General features: G+C 39.6%; 1 protein-coding gene across 9 annotated transcripts in view; it reads left to right on the plus strand.

The window, feature by feature from the left end:
- The window catches only part of TRAF3 (TNF receptor associated factor 3), a 56405-nt gene that overhangs the window by 11962 nt on the left and 20354 nt on the right, over positions 1–24089 (plus strand). Inside the window, exons 1-6 of one of the 9 annotated variants that reach the window (XM_026048695.1) lie at positions 4212–4221; positions 5454–5492; positions 6401–6544; positions 17901–18157; positions 20929–20980; positions 23314–23418. In XM_026048695.1, coding sequence (XP_025904480.1) covers positions 17916–18157; positions 20929–20980; positions 23314–23418 — 399 coding nt within the window. In that variant the 5' untranslated portion in view covers positions 4212–4221; positions 5454–5492; positions 6401–6544; positions 17901–17915. Of the gene's footprint in view, positions 1–913; positions 1057–4211; positions 4222–4806; positions 4993–5301; positions 5493–5543; positions 5563–6400; positions 6545–17900; positions 18158–20928; positions 20981–23313; positions 23419–24089 lie in introns of those variants that run through there. The other 8 variants (XM_026048696.1, XM_026048693.1, XM_026048701.1 and 5 more) reach the window with 8 other exon arrangements.

Here is a 24089-nt window from a genome sequence, read left to right on the forward strand (position 1 = left end):
GAATTGCTTCAAATATGCCCCGTGACTTTATTTTTGAATTGCCTAATTTTAAATATCATTCACAGGCTTTTACAAGCCCTGTGAAAACAGGGAGATTATTTTATTCAGGTCAAATTAGGTTAATTTATTAACTTAAATTGATCTTTCTTCTGTGAAATGTGTTGCGTCATTTTTTTCATTGCTAAAAGGAGAGAGCACCTTTCAGTTTCTTACTGCCAGTTTGTTGGGATTCCTGGCTCTCATTTGCCAAAAATGGAAGAATTAAGATGATATTGTGCTTTCTTGTAAATCTATTTTAAGTGTTTCGCTAGTACTTTAGTTTTATTTTTTACAAGAATGGAAATGGTGGCTTAAACTTCTTCAGTTTTTAAGCATCATAGCCCTGAAATTACCACAATGCAAAGGCCAAATATTTTAAGACTAGTAGTATTAAAATGACCTGCGTTTTCAGTGTTCATATTTTCTTCCCATTATATCATAGTGTAAATCTTGCCTATGCTGAGTAAGTTCGAGTAGCTAGTAAAATTAAACCCATGTTGTGAAATGGAGCATGCATCTCATGTAGTTTCTTTTCTTAGTCTTAGTTCAGGTTAAGAAAAGATCTTTACATCTACAGTTTCTGGAAATGTAACAACATTGTGAACTTCTGGCCAGTGAAAATTTTCCCRTTATGTAAAGCACATTACAGATTAGCTTGATTCACTAAATGGTGACAGAGGTGACTTCCTGCACAAATATATTTTCTTCTAGTGAACTAATAAACCTCAGCATAGCTTGTTGTTTTGCTACAGTTTGGTGTGGTTGCAATGCAAACTTAACCTATTGCCTCTCTCCTGCCATTAGACCTTGTGAGAATTGTGTCTGTGTATTAATAGGAGACACTTGAAACCGATTTTACGTGTTTGTTTCCCAGCAGGAAAGCCCGGGTGCTTAGGCTTTAAGAGAATCAAGACCAGCTTTCAACAGTGGGAGACACTATATTAATCCATTGGAAGCACACACTGCAGTCTTGTGTATCACTGTGGTTTGTGTTGTGACTTTTTTTTACCTAAACAGGTAGGTAGCAACAATTCTTCCGATGTACACACTGTTCTTACCCTGTGTATGCAGAAACCTCATGACAGTTGCTTTTTTTTTTTTTTGTACTGATAGTATTTGAATCATTGCATGAAACTACAAAAATAGCTTGTTCTCCTTTTGTTTTCACATCTTTGTCAATTATGGTGTCAACTGTACAAATCWTCTTCTGTGCTCAGACTCACTTTAGTTATGAATGAGGGCGATATCTCAAAACTCAAGCAAGTTTCATTCTTGTTTCTGTAAGTTAGTCCTTTTACAGCCTTGCTCTACTTYTGTGTTTTCCACACAGTCAGAGGGGACTATTTAGCAGGTGTTTTTCCGTGTTCTCTGTCTGGTGGAGTTGTGTTACCAAGTATTTCTTCCTGATAGTATATGGGGATTGGTTTATTTATGAATTTTTGGTTCTTCTTATTAGTCCTGTTGTATTTGCAAGCAAGGTAAGCARTTATTTTCTCTGTTCCTTTACATGTCTGAAATAGCTTTTTGCAAATAGTTAAACACCACGTTTAGAGCTTGTAGGTAGCTTCCCCAGTCAGCACTGCCTAATTGGGGAAACTGTTGTTTGGTGTAGTTTCAGGAGGACATAGCATCCCGAATCTTTAAGAATGGTGCATTAAGTGTGCTTGAGGCTCTGCTTTTTTTTAGAGTTCAAAAAGAAATGATTCTCTGAAAAGTACGTAGTCCTGTTTGCCTTCAGTTTGAACAGGAAAACAGGACTAGCCAAAAATGAAATAGAAATCAGCTTGAGGGTCTGTGACTTGTCCCTAACCTGATTATCTTCACATCCTTTTTGCTTTCTCCCACCAAGTGCTGTGAGCATCCCTGGTAGCATGTGAATCTCTGCTAGGAAGCAACTGGATGCACATGGCTCTCTGCAAAGCATTCCTACTGTTCCAAAGCAAAACAAGTTAAAATGTTAATGAAGTGCTACTTCTGTGCTATRTGTGGAAAGTGAAAACTATTAAATCTTATTTTACCATTTATGTTTAGTTTTAGGGGAAAAGGGAGATTATATATATATAGCTCTTCCCCCCAGCTTTAACAAGAGGTATAATTATGTTTTTTTGTTGCTTATTTCCAGTTGTTTTTTCACTTTTGGCAGTTCCCAACTTAAGCCTGAAGTCCTATTAAACAAGGTAATATGTACACAAGTATATGAAGAGATGGGAGCTTGGTAGGTGTCCAGGTAAGCTGAGAGGAAAGGAAGCATTATGTTCCTCCTTCAGTGAGGGAGACTGGAAGTGCCCCGAGATGKGCAGAAAGCCTTTGACCCTTTGGAACTGGTCCTGTTTCAAAGCCAACAGCCGTTTCCCTTTTCAAGCTCACTACTGTATTTTTTGGATGTATTGCTTAATGTTTACAATACAAACCYAGGAAGAGATTCTGAATCAAACATGACCTTCAGTGCTAAATATATTCTTTTTAGTGGAAACAAGCTTAAAATAAAACTAACCAGAACATAGTTGCRGGGCCTAAACTGGGTGTTCGTTGCCCATTGCAGGAATGAGAGGCGGTGGAGGGGGAAAAGAAATGAGAGGTTGAGGTGGGGGTCAGGACCCTGTCCTAGCGTGTGGGTGTTCATGGTCTCTCCGAGCAGGGACTCGCGCCTTGCTGCGGGAAATGAATCTTTCCTTCGTCTGTGGGTGGGAGAATGGGTGGTAGATGGGCTGATCACACCTGTCAGTCTACCCTAGGTTGCCTGTTACTGTCTTTAAAAAAAGGTCAGCGTGCAGCCTGCCACCGAAACAACTAACCTTTTCATTGCTGGGAGTGAAAAGGATGCGTGCTCCCCCATACTCTCTCATTTCCTTTCTTCTTATCCTCAAGTAAGGATCTGTATCCTCAAGTATCCTCAAGATCTCTGTATCTGTATCCTCAAGTAAGACCTACTTTGGGTGGTTGCTACTCTCTTGGATGGGAAGCAGCAGGAGGCAGCAGATACTGAGGAGCTCTCAGAGGTTTCAGAGCCTGGGATATTATTGCTAGCTTSGGATCAGCTTCCTCCAGTGTTCCAAGGAGGCTGGAACAGCAAAGACTGAGCAGATCCACCCCCTGCAAGGAGGATGTGGATCTCAAGGAATAATAGTTGCTGATGGCAGACAGCTGGRCTGAAACATCCGGCCCTGAGCCTGCTCTGGAGGGTGCAAAGGGAAGGAGAGGTTAAAGCAGTAATGAGAATATTGTTGTAAATGAGCTGGCAGTGGCTGATTGATGCTGTGCCTCTCATTGTTGCTCTTAAATGCAGCTGTGGAGGCTGAAGCGGGGAGAGGAGGGGGAAAATAAGCCAAAATTCTCTGTTAAAGTGAGTATGAATTAGGCCTTCAGTGTTTCAAACTACTTTAATGCTGTGATGTGTTCTCAGGTGCCATTGTACAACAATTAAATTAATCACAAGTATCACTGCTGCGTGATTGTGGCAGTTTTAATTGTGTAGGGAAAATAGTCAGATGTTAAAACAGTTAATTGGCTGAACTCCCTCCTTCAAGCAACCTCCCAAAAAAAACCTTTGGACACTTTTGTCTCTTTAAAAACATCTTTAAATCTAAAATTATGAATAGATTTTAAAATATTGGAATTGTTTCTTTAGTGACTTTAATGGTTATACAGCTGTTTTAAAGTTTACTTTTTTTTTAATGAAAACTTGAAAATTAACCTGTGAAAAACAGAGGAAAGAGGTGTACTGGAGCACAAGAAGCAGAACAGTAGAGAGAATCCTAGAGATCCCTCAGAGCTCTGCGCTTTGTTCCATGGAACCACATGAGGCAGGATGTGACTTGAACAAACGTCACTATAGCTCTTTTCTTTCCTGGGCTCTTCAAGTGCTTCAGGAAGATTGCAGAGCAGGAGTTGGTGGGGGTTATTAGTGAGAGGGCAAACTCAGGCCGAGGTGTCTCCGCCCTTGCTCTGTTGCGTTACTGGGGTCTGCATTGTGGGGCAGGAGAGAGCCAGTAGGTGCCCTCCAGRTTCTGAGGTTTGGATGCTTACAGAAAAGAACTTGGATAAGTCTTCATTCATAGCTGCACGTCTTGCAGAACAGCCACTGAATTTCCTGATGCAGTGCTGTTGTCTTTGAGGGAAAACATGCAATTTGTGCCTAATACTTTGTTTTCAATTTTCTATGCTCAGACAGTGGGGAATAAGGTAAGTTTGTTGTTGTTGTGTGCCGTTTAAAGGRTAATGGATATAACTGCTGCATGCTGTAGCATGCAACAATAACCGAGTTCTATTAAAAAGTGCAAGCTTTTTCTTTGAATTTGTTTTACTAGAATCCTTAAATTATCTAATGCTTTAAAGCTGACCAAGAGGCACTGGCACTTCATAAGTTTTGTACTACATACATTATTTGCACTTCATCTCTGGTATTTTTTATTATTATTTTTCACTTTGATTGTTCACTGTAATAATGAAAAATTGTCTTCAAAAGCAGTGTTTCTTGAATGTTTCTAGTCTGTTCCGTGTTGTGTGTGTGTGTGGGGGGGGGGTGTTAATTTTTTAATTCAGGATTTTAAGGGTACAGTGATGTTACACTGCTGCAATTTAGCAAGAATGAAACCTGGAACGAAAACTGGAACCCTAAAACTGCATGAATCAGAAGAGATGGGGGTCTAGGGAGAGCACGCAGGGGCCAGAGGCTTGAAAGGCCCTGTGCTGTGTTCAGCTTTGTACATGAGACTGTCAGTGCAGAACCGCCAGTGCAATCGTAACAGGTTTCCTGCCCACTAACCATGTATGCCACAAAGTTTGTACGGGGGCTGATCTAGCGCTTATGTTTCTTGCTGAGTTACTATATAAGCATAAACAGTCCAGAAATCGGTACTTGMCTTGTGACATCCATAAAAAATTATGGACTGATTTGGAGATTCTATGCTATTTCTTTGGGACGAGTCTTGTAACTGCATGTCTCCTTTCCAAGTGAGTAAGTGTTTATTCATGTATTATCCTTTAAATCTTAGTATCTGCCTATTTTTTACAGCTGCTTTGCTTCTAGAGTGAAATGGATTGGGTTTTCAGTGGTCAGTATATTGTTTTTGACAGMGTTTGTAATCTTATCAGCTGGTACTTAAAAGGGTTCTGGTCCAGTGGGAGCATGGCCGTTACTCTCTTAAGGGTGATAAACTTCCCTTTCTCCTGCTAGAGGTCCAAATGTGGGTGACAGAGATCAAAAAAGAGAAGGCTCATTGATAGCTCAGCAAGCCTGCAACACTTCACAAGACTAGATAAATGTTTCATTGGTTTCATAGTGCAAAATAGCTTGCATTAGACGTGCTTATGAGAATGAGGGCTCAGTCCATGGAGGCAATACAGTTCTGTGACTGTGTGTAAATTCCTGTACCCTGTTCTGTGCAAGTGCTGAGGTTGGTCCTTTCTTGCAGCGTTCTGTGCAGGATGACACCTGGGAGCGCCCTGCCGAGGTGAGCCCTTGGTGCCAGGCTGCCTAGTTGGGGAGCATCGTTGCTGTGGCACTGCAGGATAGCTGGTCAGGTATTTCAGAGTACGCTGACGCTTTGAGACGCCGTGGTAGGTGGACACAAGCTTAACTGCCATAAAAGTTGAGAGAATGAAGGTATTGCAGAAATGTGGTTTGACTGTATATATTTTAAGTGGGTCAGTTGAGGTCACTGCAACAGGATCAGCAAAGTTGTTGTCCTTGAAGTGTAAATTTGAGAGTCTCTGAGAGAACCTGTCAGATTYGGTATACCAGGGGCTTGGGCATTTGTTTTATCTAAGCTAAGAACTTGTTGGAACACATTTGGGAAAATCAAATACTTGACAGGAGATCTGTTTTAGTTATGCTTTCAAACTCTCATTTCTCAGTGCCTGTAAAAATTCAGGGATCAAACAAGCTTCCCCAAACCAGAATGCATTTTTGTTTTGTTAATTTTTTTAGTTAACCACTCGAATTGGTCTAGCATTTCTAAATGTAATTTAACAGATTGTTGACAAGAAAATCGCACTGCTCGGAAGACCTTGTGCAGTCTGTAAGGACAACTAATGTATCTGGTTGGAGAAGTTTGTATGCATGTTAGGCTAGAAAAAAAAAATGGGCACGATTGCTTATTTTGTGCATGTGCTTTCTGCATGCTATAATGTGGTCTTGCTGCAAAGTCCTTTGTGAACCATAATGGGAGAGAGGAAAACAACTTACAAATCATATGCTGTATCTTGTTGCACCGTCCTTACTCTATTTTATTTGTAACGTTTGTCATAAAAAGCTTGTCTGATATTTCCCCAGGTTTGTTGGACTAGCTTCTCAAATGCTGCAAAACCGATTTAGGGTTTGTGAATGCAGTTAACGTAACTTATACTTTTCTTTCTTTAGGACAAAGAGAGACACTGTGCAAGCTATAGCAAAGCTCTTCTTATTGTCAAGAGCAAAGAGAACATTTGCAAGGCATTGAGAAAGCCCCTTCTCCTCCCTCCTCRAGCTGCAGATCAAATGAGATTCGCATAAAGCAAAGGCAATGTAAGCAATCCCAAATTTGGTTCCAAACTCAGGGAAGGTTTAGAGTGTGAGGGAAAGAAGGGTACTAATTTCGTTAAAGACAGTAACACTGATACTGTGGAAAGTAGGAGCAGCATTTTAGGCTAACAAGCCTACCTATTCAGTTACTATGTGAGGAGGAATACATAATTTTCAGGTTGTTAGCCAGTATATAGCTAGGGTACAGGTTAAACGAGGCAGTGCATGAGAGCAAAGGTTGTGCTGGGAAGAGRTAACAGCAATTAAGGATTTCAAGCGCTGTGCTGACCCAAAAGAAGCCACCAGACTGATGCAGTGTTTAAATGGAAGAGGTTTTTGCAACCAGTTCTTATGGGGAACCTCTGCCAAAGAGCAGGTTTGAAGAAAACACATACATTTTGTGGAATTGTGAAGCTGCTGGTTTTGGAGAATCATCTTGAATCATTTGGTGTTTGTGACTTGAGGGCTGCTTGGCACTATTTCCATGTCTAAAATCTCCAGTGGTAGTGCACTGCTCTGTGTAGCTGTGACAAGGTGGAATTCTTTCCTTGCACTTTTAATTTTAATACATTTTTTTGGCTGCTGGAACAGGTGTTGTGTCTTTCAAGACTAAAAATTATGATAATGTTGGATCAACTTTAAAAGAGAGAGATTTACTTGGAATTGTAGATTGCTCTCCTTTCTCTCATAGGTATTCCTCCCTTTTGCTTCAAAGGGCTTTTGCTCAGATGGACTTTGCTCCATGCAAATGGCTTGCCTGTATAAGGCTAGGAGATAAAGGAGGCTTTGCTGCTACATTTGTTAAGGAGCTTATAGGGTATATTTAATTTTCCTTCTTCCTAAAACACGAGTGTTTGGATAGAAGAGCACATTGCACTTTTCTACTGTATYGAAAGAGGTAGTTAGATCTGGTGGGGAGTATTTTTGCATTTGCACTAACATTAGAGATTGCAAGTAAATGAAAAAGTAAACTTTTGTGCTCTTTTTTAAAAATTCAGCATCTAGTCACACTTAAAAAAAAACGTTATCAAWAACGTAGTATAACTGTCAGTAAGAGTCAGGGTTTATTTTGATGAACATAGTCAAAATTCCCACATATGGCACTCGGTTCCATTACACTGCTGCTATGATGAAAGGTGAAGACCAGGAAAGAATGACTGCAGAAATCTGTGCTGTAGATTTTTTTTATGTCACGTTTCAAGGTAAAACTTTGATGCGCCAGCACAGGGCTTGATTGAAACCACTGGTCAAAACTTAGCAGATGATGAAGGGTATATATGAAGGATGCTTAGGAGTACACAAGGTTTGTATTAATCAGATGAGTTCTCACTTGCATATTATATTCAGTTTTCTCACTTGCATATTATATTCAGTTCTGGCCACCCATTTGTGGGGACGAGGGAGAAGAATCTAGAAATCTGGAGACTTCTATAGAACATAAAAACATGTATAATTTGTATATGAGAAGAGGGAAAAAAATTAGGATTGTCCTCATTTTGATGAACTTGAGTACTGTGGCTTTGCCCTAATTGCAGCTGCTGTTCACCCTCTACCCTTTGTAACTGCACTAATGAGATCCTTTATTCTAGACARGTACAGTAGTAGTTTGGGCTGATAAAAGAGAATGTTTTTGTTCTAAAATGGGATAACCTTCRCTGTACTTACTTGCTGCCCGCTGTGCTGGTGATAGGTGTGTACGAGAGGTGTCCTCACAGAAGGGTATGTAACATTGTGGTAGTGGTTGAGCTCATGTACTGAGATCAGGGTACCATAACCTCTGTAGTATTTTTGTCTACTGTTCTTTGCATAGTGTCGTCAGATCCTGGAATTACTTCAGATAGAAATGCGAAGGGCCAGGAGGGTGGTTTCTTCCAATGCAGACTCCAATTCTAGGAGGATTTCTTATGGCAAGTCTTAAATCTCGGTGGAACTACACTCCAAAATAATCCTTTCTGTTTGCACAGACCAGGGATGTTCTGAAGGGTGAGCAATATGATGCTTATCTTCCCAAAAGTGTCAATGCCTTAAAACCATATGGCCATTCAGCAGAATTCCAAAATTGGCAAAATTCCAAATGGACAATGTACTGTTGGAAACTTTACTGCCTAAATGTGAGTTCTTTACAAAAAAATGGGGAATCTGCCCTTTGACTAGACCATGACTGATGCAACCACTTTTAAACTCTCCTGTAGTCTTTCAGACTTGAGGAAAGCCATCTGCATTCTTTTAAATTTGATATTTGCTCCAGCTGAAAGGTGTTCTTTGCTTTGTGCATACCTAGGTGTGTTTGCATGGATGTTACAATGCAAGTTGGATAGTCTTGATCAGCAGAAATTCCCCAAGGGATTTCTAAGTATTTTCAATTAGATTCTAGTGCAACATCTGAAGGCTTTCAGGTTTGAAAGAGTAATTTTAATGTCTCTTCTTAAGAAGCTTCAGTTCTGTACGCTTCTACCAGGAATCTCTTTGGAAGTTTGCTCATCGTATGTGTTTTCATTTGTTTTGATTGTGCAGGACTCGCTTCTGGGTAGCAGTATGAAATTTAGTAAGAAAAAATTGTAAAGCAGTCTTGCAGCCTTCACGTTAAGCGGTTTGTTGCACGACAAAATCCTGACTGATTTTTAATTAGTTCTTAAAACCCAATGCAAGAAGCAAACATTGATAGGTACCTGTTGCTTTATCTTTAATAATGTCCTGTCTAAACTGATGCTGCAGAAAGGATTTGTTCTCAAAATCTTCACAGTACTGAAACCTTGAGAAGGTAATTGAGGTAAACCTGCAATTTATCATTGGCAAAGTAAAATAATAAAATAGTTTGATAGTTTGGAAAGTAATCATCATCCAAGAAAATGGAAATTTGCATTTGGGTTTCAGGTAGAAGAAAGTTGAATAAAATCAGAGTGCTTAAGATTGGAAAGAACCTCTAAAGATATCTAGTCCAGCCCTCCTGTTCAAGCAGGGAAACGTGAGAATGTCCTTTTTGTTTGTTAGTCTGGAATTCCAGACAATATTTGGAGCTTTTCTGACATAGGAAACGTAATTCTCAGTAATTTGTATCTATGCTGTTCAAAAGCCAACTGTGTAATATGGAAGAGGAGTAATGTCTTATGTAGATGAGTTAGCTTCCCTAATACTGGAGGTTTTATGGCTTTGAGCTTTGGATGTAGGCTTAGAAAACTCGATACAGATAGATTAGAAATAATTCCTTGTGGAGGTTGGATGCCATCTCAGTTTTCTGGGATAGCCTTTCTAGTTCTAGTTTCAACATGGAATTCAAAAACTGCAGAGCACTATTGATGTTGCATTTGTTTAATTTACCACCTCCCTCTATAATCTATTGTGTTGAGTATTCCCTGGGAGGATGCTTTTGTTAAACATTAGCTGCTGCACTTTAAAACCGGATTTACTAATATTTTGGGGATTCCTGAGAAAGCAGTTTTCCTGTAAATATTTACAACAAACCTCTCAGTGTTTTTTTTTTTCTTTTTTCTCTCTATTTTTTCCTGCCTAGCGTGACACCTTTGCCTTCAGGTATTTTCTCCTCTTAGTAATGATAGAAACTGAGGTAAGGCATTTGGAGCTCGCTAGTACCACAGRTTGGATGTCAAGGCTGGATTCACTTAAGCAGCAGCACCGACGGGTCCTGCCAGGAGCTGGCGATGCACAAAGCATTCTTCATGCACTTGCCAGGCAGCAGTGCAGATAGATGAGCTGTTGCTATGCTGCTAGACAGGTGAAATTTCATTGGGCTCAAAAATGATCTAATTGATTAATTGAATGGAAAAGAATTGCACCCATCCATAGGTCTTGGTTCAAAATAAATCAGAACACCCCTTCCTCCCCTGCGACTGCCTCAAAGACTTAATAACTTTAAGAGGCAGCAAGTGTTTTTGATTCTTCTTTGATGTTTTTGGAGTATTGACAGCATGGAAAGACTTCAGTGTCTTCAGTTGATGTAGCTTAAAGGATGAAGTTGCATTTTTTATTATTTATTTATTTTATTTTTAGGACATTGATGTGAGGGACCTTCTACTAGGACAGTACGCTAGGGCCAAAACCAAGTGGACGTGCAGCCTGTCGTGAACCTTGTTGCTCCGCCAGGATTTGTCGTGGGTGATTCAAACTCATTCTTTCCTGAACGGAGCAGGCGTGAATGGGAAGCGGAGTGAGTGACTTCCCTTTTTGAGTGATTTGAACTTGCCCCTTRTAACATGTGAGCCAGTGACTCGCTGCGCAACAGAAGCAGAGAAAATGTTAGGCTTGCTGTAAAGTGGGAAGTGCAGCAAATCTGCTTTGATGTCAATGGTTTACCATAAAGACAGAGTGTTCCGAATGCAACTGTAAACTATTCTAGCTAGCTCTGTCTTCAAACTGTTTATGAAGTCATTCCATAACGGGAAAGCACTTTTAACTTCAAATAGATGATTATGGCACAGGCATTTTCCAGAATGTCCAATTTAGCCTTTTWCTTTTGGATAGCTAAGTATTTTCTTTTGTCAACAGAGCTAGATATTGGAGGGAAAATAAAAAAGGTGTTGACCCACTTCCTCAGCATGAGACCGACACATCTTAACCATGGGCTTCCCCAAAACACCAGAGGAAGAGATTAGAGTACACGGTGTCCTGAGCTCCTCTGACCGTTTCCTGACCTTTCAGATTCTTAAAATATTTCGAAGAACAACCTCCTACAGGAGTATGGATCCCAAATCAGGGTTGATTTCATTGATGAATTGCAATAATCTTGTATGTGTCCTTTCTGTTCTCTCCTCTCTCCACCGCTCATAAGCCAGAACCAGGTGGATTCTGGAATGCTGAAGGAAGTGCGGGCGGATAGTGCGGACATCAGGTCCCTTCTGTGCTGAATTGTGACCCAGACTTTCAAGGCTTAAGAGATCTTTGAGTTCAAAAGTCTTTTTAAAGAAATCAAAGACTTGTGAACTTTTGATTTCCTGCACTTCACATGATTTTATAATGTGTTTTGGTAGCCCGCTGAGATTATGAAATAATAATTAAGAGCTGTAGGTAGCGAGTGTAACACGAAATACAAACACTTGCAGTTTTTACTRCCGCCTCAGGCGCAATCTTAAAACTTAAAAGCTGTTTTGCCAGGGCATATGACATGATTCAAAAGAAGTGTTGTTAACTTTGAAAAAGGGACAGATGAATGTAGTATCTGAGGGATTTGACTTTTTTTTTTTTCCCATTCCCTCACCAGCAGGATATGTGTTACACTTACACGTTAGTGTTGTTMAATATATTATTGTGTAGTTGTTAAAAATGTCAATCTTTGGGCTCCTAGGTATTCCAAAAGGAATTTATAATAAATCATTGTTTATGAATATTGCTGTTCTTATCTCTTAATACTAATGTAATTACTTTGCACATCACTGCTTTCTTTTCTATTTAGAACATAGAACAGCTCCATCTAATGCTAAATATATTAGACTATACTTTCAAAGAAACCTTTCCATCTGAACTGAGTTCCTTGTACTGGCATAAATAGTGTCACTCACGTCACATGAACGTATAGACTCATTCCTGAAACAGAACTGAGGCTGACGTTACACAGAATAAAACAATTTACCTCTTACTATTCCCTTTTTGGTATTCAGTCATCTTGCAAACTGGAACATGGGAAAGGCTCAGTTTTACATCAGTATTTTGAGTGGCATGCAAAGCTTTTTTTTTGCAAGAACAGTGAGATAACTGGTTTATGTACTTGTGACTTTCTCATTCAAATAAGAAAATAAGGAATGCCTTGTATCGCTTGAGCCAAAATCACCTCATTTCCTGCTGACTTGTGCGCTCTATCGCCTTTTCACCCCGTTTTCCCTCTCTTCTCCAAAAAAAAAAAAAACCCCACCAAATACTCACAAATCGGTTTGATGTTGGAGCCAGCTGAGGCCGTACATGTCGCCGAGACAGGCGGCGGCCCTGTCTGGCTGGATGCAGGTGCTGCCCGGCCGGGGGCTGGACGACGGCTGCGGCGGCGCCGGAGCCTGTCGCTCGCTGCGGCACCGCGTGAGGTTTCTGTTCTCCTCACAGCTGCCGATTTTTCGGGAAACCCGTCTGTCCGTTCGGTTCCCAAATGCCTTTGAGAGGTTGACRCATGAGGTGGAGGACAAACCCAACAGTTACGAGTCTTATGTCATGAAAAATTAAAAAGAAACCACCCTAAGCTACCACAAATGACCTAATTGGGATGGGGCGTTGAAGTGTGGAGGTATGTGTGTTCTTAGGATTTCCAGGGAAAGAGTTTGCTCCTTGAAGAGGAAAAGTTGGGTCATCCTCACTGATGRTTCTTCTGCTCTGATCTTTAGCTCCCCATTGAACTTAAGGATTTTTTTTGTTGTTTATTTATTGATTTTTTTGTTAGTTTTTTTCCCTAGAGGTTAGTTTAGATCCTGAGCATGCAGCACCGTGATGATTTAACTTACTTGATTGAAAAGCTTATATTTTTTCTCCTAAACAATGACTAAATTAGACTATATCTCTTGTTAGTCTCTGGTGGCTTAACATAAACACTTGAAATAATTTCTTGGCTTTTTTAATATTAAAACTTTGATTAAACTTTATTTGCTCTGTGTTGCCAATATAATATAGCTGTCTTCATGCAGGGTGCTCTGGGTGCCAAAACCTGTGGCCTTTTTTGCAATCCAAAATTCTAGAGTTGTTTTAGTTAGGCAAGAATAATACTTTTTTTTTTTTTTTTTTTTTTGTAACATACAAGTTTATTCTTAAGTTTTATGGAAGCTTTATATTATTCTTACATAGTGAATTTGTTCTATTCTCCAGCAGTAAATAAAAAGGTAGTTTATGTGGTACAAAGCACTTAATGTGTTTTATCTAAGCTATCTTCCCTGTCCATGATGAGAACAGCTTMCTTGATTACACAAGGAAAGAGCAAACTGCATTTTGTTTGGGAACTCCTGTGCTTTCCAGTTCTTGGAATAAGTGTCAGTAAATTCACTTTTGCTTCCAGTTTCTAACCTCCTGTACTGGTCATAGTGCAAGTCAAATAAACTGATCTGACTTTTAGTACAGTTCGTAAAGTCTGAGGCTTTATCAGCAGTCCAGCCCATTTAGAAAGTGGAAAGCCTGTAGTATAGCCTAGGTTGAAATTGGGGTTAGCACCAACATCTTCACAAGGCTTAGTTTTAATTTTTAAAATGCTGGCTAACGGCTAGYTTAGAAATAGGAACTTTGAAAGTAGGGTGTGGAATGATTGAATGTTACTGTCAAAGTCTTTATTTGTGAGTGATATAAACCCTGCTATAAAAGTGCTTAGCTGGTTATTTTGTAGGATAGATCTGTTTGGCTCTCTTATTGTTTAGGTGTAGCTAGTGTCATCTAAATCTCACATAAAGACCTGCCAAGGAAAAAACGCTTTTTGGAGCAGTCTGGGCAATAAAGCCTCTTATGACTATTTTTTTGRTCAAACTGTTGTTCGGGATCACTGCCTTTCTCTTGAGGAGATGTGCCTTCCTTTCCTCTCATCCACCAGAATCAAATGCAAAAACCCAGAACTTGACATTAACTTGTGCTGAACAAAGAGGAGCCAACAAACTTGGAGCCAAAGGGACCTCAGAGACTGTCGGTCTGTAGAAGCGTAGGATACAGGTGAATGTTGAGTTCACCTTAAGAGTTCCCTAAAAAAACTGTTAACAAATAGTGGACAGAGCCAGAGTCCCTGCCTCTTCCTTGTACATTGCTCAGTCCTGAAAGATGAATGTTCCAGGTTTAACAGCTTGTTCAGCAGATCGAGATTTGAAAGGTCTCCACAAGCCATTCATTCCTTTGTTGTGATGTTTTTTTTTTTTTTTTTCCCAGAGATAAGGAACTGGAGGTTTTTTATAGCTAGTGATGAAACAGGAGTTAAGATTTAATTTCCCGAGCAAGGAAGGACCAAAGTCTTTGGCACGCCAGCAGCCAGAGGTCCCTCTAGGTGCGGCCTGTTCTGCATGGTGCTGCCACACTCATCTCTCTGCTTTCCAGAGGTGCTGAATCTTCCCTGCTCTAGGAGCACAGGACCTTACGGAGGTGTYGCTTGCAGTTGTGCACCATGGGCCTGGGGATATAGCCTGGCTCCTGCTCTTAAAGGTTTCTGCAAAGGAGAAGGCAGCCAACCCCCCTTGTATGTAAAATGTAAGCTAAAGTAGGAAGTGATGTGAGTGGCAGCTCAAATCCTTGTGTTATCCAGAGCTGTGCTCCTTGCTGATGCTTTGTGTGCGTGTAGCAGCTCTGTGCATGGGAAGCAGCTGCMCATGCACTGCTGTGTGCACCTTGAGATAAACATCGAGCAGCCCTCACCCTTCTCTTCTTTGTTAAATGCAATTCTTTGTTAAAATAGAGCTGAACTTAAAAGAGCACCAGGAAYTACTTTATTAGAACCAAAGTGCTTTGAGTGGCTTCCTATTTTTTTTTTCTGTATGTGAAAGTGCTTGCTCTTCACAGTGTTGTGGAAGAGGATTCCTGACCCTGCTGGCAGCTCTGATGCTGCACTCTTTTTAGCTTTTCTTGTCTGACATTATTCTTCCWAAAACAAAAACGTTACCGCTGAAGCACACAAATCTCACTGGTAGGCATACTGCATAGTAAATTTTATTTATCAGTGTGCTTTCTGGTTATTTTCTGTGACAAAATACCCAATATGTCAATTCAGAAAGTGGAATCCTGTGGAGCTTTGTGCAGCTATTTTGCTGTGAAGCTTCTTGCTGGCTGCCAATCCAGCCCTTGGGCAGTTTCATATCTCTGTGAAACTCTCACCTGCTGCTCATCCTGTATTTGATACTCTTCCTCAGTTAAATCTTGCATCCCTGCTCCCCTTGCCTCCTTGTGGCTAACTGCTCAATTTCCATGAAGAAATAACACTATCGAAAGACTGCAYATCTTTAATCATCTTTCTGTTTGGAAGAAAATAAGGAAATAGGTATTTTGTAGTTGTGTGGTATAACTTCTGAATATGTGGTCTTTGAGTTCTTCTGATTTATTGATTGTCCTTCCATGTAGCTTTTTTTTGAACGTCTTCTGCAGGTTGGAATCAAGTTGCCTCTTGTTTTACTCTAGCATGTTAAAGCAAAAGGCTGATGTTACCATGCTGCCAGTGTTGCTCTTGCTGGTGAGTGTACTTGAAGCTGGCTGCTGAGTTCAAGAGCTGACRGGAGAATATATATGAGAATATGAAGGAGGAAAAGCAGCAAATTATAAATTAGTAGAGAAGTYCTGTGCTTTATGGATTCCTGAGCTGCAAACTTCAAGTGGAGTTTTCTCACAGTCATCCACAACATTAAAGGATTTTTTTTTCCTTCACTCTAGTTAATCGTTTTTCTCCAAAGCTTCTCCAAATTGCCAAGTCCTAAGCCYAAAACTGGGATCCCTTTTGTTCATCCATGGATATTGAGCATTGTCATCATTGGAACAGTCTCTAAAGCTGAGCTACTTTCATTAGCTGCTTTCCTTTCTAATCCATGACAGTTCTCTGACCTCCTTGTCTCCCATAGTCTTGTTCTCAGCATCACGTCTCATTTCTTGTTTGCTGATGGCAAGCTCCTGAAGTCCCTCTTTAGGACTGCCTGCCATCAATCTGTTTCTGATGCTTGCTGCTTGAAACCTTAGTTCAGTCTTTGCTGAACTCCCTCGTCTGACTCTGGTCTGATTTTCCTCATTTTAAAGAGTACGTGCAAGTTGCTTGCAGTTCAACGGTGGTTTTTCTCATGTTTCTTCAGATTATTCTGCCCAAGCACAAGGCTCTGCAATCTTTGAAGACATTTATTCAAATTATGGACCAGACTTCATATTTCCCTTTCCTGTTTTTGTAGAAACTTTTTTTTGATGATTTTGAATATGACTTAGTCATTACTGATTTATGAGGCTGGCTTCCTTAGAGACTGTCTGTAGTTATTGGGGAGGCAGAAAGAGGCTTTCCTGTCATGGTGCAGGTTGGATAGGGCCCTGAGGGGGGATTCCACCTGCTCTACCCGTGCTCTGTCGATAGAGGTAAGTATRTGAAATGTTATTAGTGAGAAGTCACAGTGATTTTTGTCTTTCTCTCTTTCTAGAAAGAAAAGTTGGCATCAGAAACCCAAGAAAGGGAAATTTGCCTGTTAAGGCTCCATGGACCATTTTCTACTTAAAACGAGCGAAAGTGTGACTTTCTCTGATACCTTAGCTCTGAAGCTGTAGACACAAGAATGAGCTATAAGGAGATATGTTTAATTACAATTAATTTAGATTTAGCAAAGGAAGCTATGAGATTACAAAAACTACATAAAAGAAGAATGTTTGGGTTGGTGTGTTTGGCACATGAGGTATTTCATTCCTTCTGGTACTGATAGACTCACTGTTGTATATGGAAAATGAATTGTGCTTCATTTCTTAATTTTGTTTCCTAAAACTGAGTTCTAACTGTAGTGGTTAGGAGTTAATTGTAGTGGAAAGAAAAGGTTTACTCTTCAGATATCGTTGAYGTGGAAGTTGGCATGGAAGGAGAATGGAAATTTCCCTTCTTTTGCAAATAGGCGGCTATTTTTCCTGTGTAGGTAGGTGTTGTGTCCTCTGACTGTGCTTGCCCCTTTATCTACAGAGGCTTTTTTGTTAAGATCATTTAGAATTTTTTGATCACAAGCTGGAAAATTATTCAAAGCCGTTTTTACAATTTATCTTGGGGAATTCTTCCTCTGCTGCTCTGCCAATTCTTTGCATGCTGACCTGAGACTACTGCAGKCCAGGCTAATAGGCATTGTAATTCAGTCTTCAGCCACGTTAATTATTTCCTCAGCTACCTGCCAGTTGTGCTTAGTCYTGGTGAATTAATAAAGCAGCCATGTTATGTAGACCTATTTCTCCTGGCAATTAGACTTATCACCTTCTCTCTTCATGTGGGAATGTATGATGAAAAGGTTGCAAGGTGTTTAATGAGTAAAAGCTCATCGTTTTGTTCTGAAACAGCCCTAAAAAGAGTGTGTTTTACACACTGCTGCTGAATGGGGTGAGCAGCAGAAGATGACAGTGGAGCTGCAGAGGCTCTTCCTACCTTGTCTAGGACACTGTGGTAGTTCTGCTCTTACCTGTTCCTAGCTATGTCTACAGTTAACTAAGTGCTTGCAGGTGTTGTGGTTAAGTCTTCATCTCTTCTAAAGCCTTTGAAAAAAGYAGAATATCTTACAGATTTAGTACTTGTTTTATGCTTACGTGTATGTGCTCGCTTTACRTACATATTATATTCACACAATGCATGGACACATACAGTGGTTTCCATAATAATATAGTCTATYGGAGATGCCATATTTATCATGTTTTTTTAAATGAAATGAAGGGTCTTCACTTATCACAGGTTTCTTGTTTTATGTCTTCTTTACAGAAATCATCTTAGAGTATGGACGCCAGTAAAAAGACAGAACCCCCCTTATCCGTGGAAATGGTGCAACAAAGGGCCAACCCCGAYCGCAGCCCCTCGGCCTCCATTTACGTGCCAGACCAAGGCGGCTACAAAGAGAAATTTGTGAATGCGGTGGAGGATAAGTATAAATGTGAAAAATGTCATCTCATTTTATGCAATCCTAAACAGACCGAATGTGGACACAGATACTGTGAGACCTGCATGAATGCCTTGCTCAGGTACGTTTCCTGTTGGGGTAAAACATGTTCATACCTTTAAATCTTGTGAACTGCTGAAAATAGTATTGACTTCATAGTGGTTTTGTAAATGCCTTGAGCTGGTGCCTTGGCTGGAAGCAGGCTTATCACCTGGGTGCTGCTGCAGGCATTTGTGTCTCATAGTGCCTTGCTAATAACACTGTTTCGCTGTTGTTGAATTAGTTTTAGTGTGGATCAGGATGAGATTTAATAAGAGATTTAATAATTTAAATAATTTCAATASAAATGTTGAAACTGTGGCAAAGGAGTTTCAATCATAGGTAGTGTTGCATTTTATAAGAATTTCATTGCTTGTGTGCTGTAGAATTAGTAGCTGTTTAACTGTCAGTGCTACCATTTTGGTACAGAATTCATTTAATAATGTGAATTTCTGGATGTAGAAGCCTTCAAAGACTCCATAGATTGATAGTACCCAACTTCAAAGACTCCATAGAGCGATAGTGGACCCAACTTGGCTGAGTGTTGGGAACTGGGTAGAAACCTAATTGCTTGTGGATCTTCCTTTCCTGGTAGCCCTTTTCGCTGTGTGTCCCAAGGCTGTATAACTGTTGGCTTCACTACTGGTGTTACAGCAGGATCAGGAAGGYTGGTTTGTTGTTACTGAGACGTTTAGGTTGAAGTGCTGAATGCCCGAGTGACCTTTGTGGACATAAAATGAATGATGAGAGAGGCAAATTATCCTATTGTARGTCAGAATAAAAATACAGGCACTTAAAAAGAAAATTCCAGCTTTTAAGAAACACTTGTACATGAAAAGAAGTAAAGAGAATAGCCTGCAACCTTTAGTCTCTTGGGACAAATAAGTTGTCAACATTTCCACTGTATTCCTGGGAATATAGAGGTGCAAGAGAGAAGGAACTCACTTGGATGTTAACCAGTGTGCTGGGAACAGATTTGACTTTGAAAGGTCTTTGTGGTCTCCAGTATAGTTTATATTTCTCTTATATCTTCCTGAGATTGTAATATTTTCAAGTCAAGACTACGTGCAGCCTGTCAGAACAGGTGAGAAGATGCTGCATTCCCCTGTCACACGATAGAGCAGCCTTTGGGCTGGACAAGTGGCAGCAAGAGGGCATCGACCCCTGTAACTCTGCTTCTGCGGTGTGCCAAAATTAAAATGAAAAAAACAGAGAACTCAACAGCAAAAATAGTTTTTTTTTCAGCATGTGTTTTCAGGTAGGGTATAGTTTGTGTTTAATGTATTCACAAAGAAATAACTGAATTTTTGTTTTTGGAAAGCTCTTAACATGGTTAGTAACAGTGATTGTAGGAAAGCAAACACCTGGCATGCTTGAACGTGTACAGATGGACTCGGCAGATCCTTAGCAATCTAAGCAGTCATAATTTTGGCATTGCTGGAATCTGGGCAGTTTTTCTCTCCTGCTGTGAGACATACGCATGTGCCTATTACACTGTGGCTACAATATGTGTAATTCCACCTTTCTGTTCTACCAACTGGTCTCTTATTGACAAGGATGCAGGGGTAGGAGCACCACAGTCATCTGTCACACCACCCCTTCATTCCATGTGTTTATGTAAGCTGTTATTTCAGTGTTTGTTGCAGACCAATTCTTTATTAAAATTATTTTTTTCAGAAAAGCTTTATATTTAAAAAATTCATGAAACTGGAAGCAAATGGAATTAGATTATTCCTGTATTTGGCACAAGATTTTGCATTCAGTGTCATATGCAAGTGCACACGCGCTGATTACAGGCGAGTTCTGTTCCAGGGTTATGTGAGGACGAAGGCCTGGGAGCTACTGTAGATAACACAATAAAGATGTCTGCTCAGTATGCAGCAGTAGTTTAAAAAGAGCAAGCAGGGATGCTTGAGTGCATTCAATAAAAACTAGAAAACGATGACATTATATTAAACACTATATACTCTCAAGTGGATTAGTTTCCAATTTTTTTATTAAAAAAAAAAGTATTACAGATAGTGAGCTGCAAAGTACGTAAGATGCTGAGGAGTACTGAGACTCACATAGCATGGTCAATTTGGGGAGCAGAAGCCAGGGAGAAGATGTGAAATGAAATGAAATAATCCAACTGATTGAGCCTTTTACACTGATCCACAGCGCTCCTAACAGCGGCAACTTAGGCACGTTATCGAYGAGATGCTTTGCAAAAGAATTTAGCTCTTGCCTAGAGCTTTTCATCGGTAGATCTCAGCAGACCTCCCCTTTGTAAGGGAGGTCAGTATGATTATCTCAATCTTACTTGAGGAAGTGGAGCTGCAAATAAATGAAGGCATTTACCTTAGGACATGTGGTAGGTCAGGGTCAGAAACRGCTGTAGAAACCGAGAGCTACTTTCTGTTTCAATCCACTGGGCTGTACTCCCCCAGCCTGTCTGCTCTGTGAGATACCCCAGATCTTGCTGCTTTTTCCTGTTGGCACTGATAGTTGGAGACATAATGAGAACTTGTGGATGAGAGGCAAGGTTTAAAATTGGGGATGAGTTTTGACCCAAGACGGCCACTGTGCCTGTGGCTAGAGGCATCGTGGTGGTTTTACTTCCACAGCAATGCTAGCTATGTCCRTTGAAAGCTCAGATTTCAAACCTTTGGAAAAGACATCACCTTCTTTTATAATGAACTGTATTCACTTTTAACAATTAAAAAGCAATTAGTGAATAGTCGTAACTAAGTAAAATTTCTCTAAAGCTGAAATTCTTTTGCTGTAGAAATTCAAATGAGTTAATTTTTTTTTCTGTTTTATTTTTCTCTCCAGTTCCTCTAGTCCAAAATGTACAGCATGTCAAGAAAGCATAGTAAAAGATAAGGTATTGTTGTCAAAATTGTTCCTTGTGTGAGAGTATTGAATGAAATATATGAGAAATGTTAGTGCTTTGGGGGAATTGTTTTGTAAGCCCAATAAAGTACCTGGGCAAGAGATTTGGAACAAAAATATAAGCCATATATTCTGATCGTGAAAACCGCWCAGTTTTCACTGTTAGCCACGTACCAGAAGACAACGTGGCAGCTCCATCCGTGATGGCCCAGCCATATCCTGTTTTCCTAGTCGGAAGCTGCAGCTACACGTTGCAGCTGTCAGCCTTTCAGCTGGGAGGATGATAAGAAATAATGCATCTCCCATAGGGATGCTGAGGCGGTTACAGATCTAGCCAGAGCTTATTCCTGGTTTGGCTCCAGATCAGTGTCTACTGTTTGGGTAATCTTATTTTACGCTGTATTCTTGTACGAAACACACTGGAACCAAAATGGTGTGGATTTACATTCATAATAATGGAACCAGAGTCTTAATATATAGATGTGTTATTTCACCAATACCTTCTTCTACTGCTTTTCATAGGAAAACTTTTTGGCTCTATTTAGCATRAAGAAAATTTGATGTAGTATATTGCTTACACATTTGTTTTCTGAAGTGTTTAGTTAACTCTTTACTACCTAAAAAAACTAACATGTTTTCCARGTTTTCAAGAAATGGTTAGTGGCTATGTTAGCCTGTCCTTGGTTTAACAARAAGTGGTTCTCTGTGCAGTGCTCAGTGTAATTCAGTTTTGACATGATTTGCCAAGGATTTCAGACCAATAATGAAAATGTCTAGCGTGGCCATCCTGTCAGCTAGCATTTTCATGGCTTCCTAGCTCCCASTAAATGCAAATGGACATATATGTTGCAAAACTTCTAGTATCTCTAACAAAAGAGGGAGGTTTGAAGAGCAATATATACTAACTACATGTTAAAATAACTTTGCAAGTCAGTGATTTTCATGAAACAGAGATTTTCCCTGTGGAATACTAATGCCCAGAATCACTAAAACATTTTTAGGCAGTTCTGGGAAAAGTATTTCAAAATTATTTTATCATCTGAACTGCAGTGGGCAAAACTATCCTCTCGTTCTGCTCGAATTATTAAAAAAAAAAAAAAAATCATTGCCAGCTTTGATCATTCAAGTGAGATTTTTTATTCATTGAACCTCACCAGTGCATGTAAAAAATAAACAGAAACCAATGGCCTGTGTCGGACAATAGGGCAGATGAGAATGGTTGCAATATTTTCCCCTTTACTGATGACTGGGATAAGCTCGTGGTGACTGTGGACAGATCTGGTCATAACTTTTTTTGTGAAGAAYGTAAGTGTGCAGAACACTTCTGTAGTTGCATTATCCCTTTGATGTTCCCAATATCACAGAACAGAGCTTTTCAATAAAGTGATCGCAGGCCGTAGTAATCAAAGGACTTGGTCCTTTGAGGTTTCTAAATGGTCATGAAGGCAATTGCAATTAGCTGGTACTTTTCATCCCTTCATTTTGGACTTCAAAATAGCTATTAAGTTCTTCAACTCTCTTCCCTGGTTTCTGCCTGTGGAAGCAGGTTTGCTTGGCAGTGCATATTTCTTTTGACTTTTAATCAATGATCAATATCTTTTATTGGTTATCATCAGCAAAAGGTTAAAAATCCAGATCTCCCAAGCTGTCTACTTCAGTTTTTTTTGCTGCTGTATTATAGACAAAAAATGCCAARAAGTTTTCTGAACATTAAAATGGAGAGATTTTTAAAGCCTACTCATCTGTGRAATAGACCTCCTCCAATCTAAAAACTCAGATTTTTTTTTTTGTAAGTAGGTGTTAGCACTGCAGTGTTACCAGTCTAGTGACAGTGTAACTGCCTTTTTAAAGATCCTGACCCCTCCAAACATCTGCATATTGGCTCTTTTGTCTTATGGTATCATATCTAACAAACCAGCTTTCTAAATAATGTAGTTCTAGCTTACACAGGTCTATTAAAAAAAAAAAAAAAAAAAAAAAAAAAAAAAAGGCTAAGGTCTCAGTTGATTTTTCTTTTTTTTTTTTCTTTTTTTTTTTTTTTCCCCCTCCTGCCTTTCCCCTACACTGTGTTTATAATGAAAGTGAAATAAGTAGTAGAGCATCTGTCCAAATATTTTTCTGGCAGAGGAAATTATATGGCAGAGGAATTTCAGTGACATGCACATTTAAGAAAAATTGGATGATTGGGTTGTGTTTCTTGCATATAAAGGTAGAATTAAATGACGCTGTAGTCATTGTTGTAGTGAAATTGAATGACATCTACTTTATTTGAATATTCTCGAGTGCTTTATAAATTTATAAAATGAGGTGGCTTTTGATTTTCAGGTATTTAAGGATAATTGTTGCAGAAGAGAAGTACTTGTCCTTCAGATATACTGCAGAAATGAAAACAAGGGCTGTAAAGAACAACTGTCTTTAGGACAACTACTGGTAAGTAATCAAACCTAGTCAAAGCTTCCTTTTGAGGTGTAGAAGGAGAAGGAATGTTGCAAATGAAAACCCCATCTGTTTTTTGGTTAGGTTATTCTATTGGTTAATCAGGTGACTAATGAATCTCAGAGCTAAATTGTTTAGAAATTCAGCTTTTGATGACTTGGAAGGAAATGCAGGAAAAAAATCAAGAATTTCTGTAACACTAATATGCTAGTATACAAATACATGATAAAAATACCTGAACTGAGAGGACATCCAAAATTAGGGAAGGATTGTAATGTGTACTTAATAAGTGTGAGGAGTTTGAATTCCTCCTTTTTGATGGCTTTCTCTGAACTTTAGTTGACTTTTTAAAATATTTTGAATTTCCATTTGTTTATTGGGTTGTCAGTTTTGGTCTTCTAATATAAGTTGTGGTTTATGTTTGGAGTTGTCAACACTGGGAGCTCTCCAGACCAATACAGAGTAACTTGTAGTGTAGTTGTGTGAAGGTGTAATGCAGTAATTCACTAGTCTCTGACAGCCATAAGTGCTGGTTACACAGCAGCTTGCAGTGAGGTGTGTATATACTTCCACTTGTTTTGAGTGAGCTRGGTACTGAAACTGCTTCAAGTAGTGTATATGTATTTGTATGAGACAACAGAACTTAAACCAAAAATGTTTATCTT

This window comes from Nothoprocta perdicaria, unplaced genomic scaffold (genome assembly GCF_003342845.1).
Source record: "Nothoprocta perdicaria isolate Ctin4 unplaced genomic scaffold, notPer1 scaffold_56, whole genome shotgun sequence".
Lineage (NCBI taxonomy): Eukaryota > Metazoa > Chordata > Aves > Tinamiformes > Tinamidae > Nothoprocta > Nothoprocta perdicaria.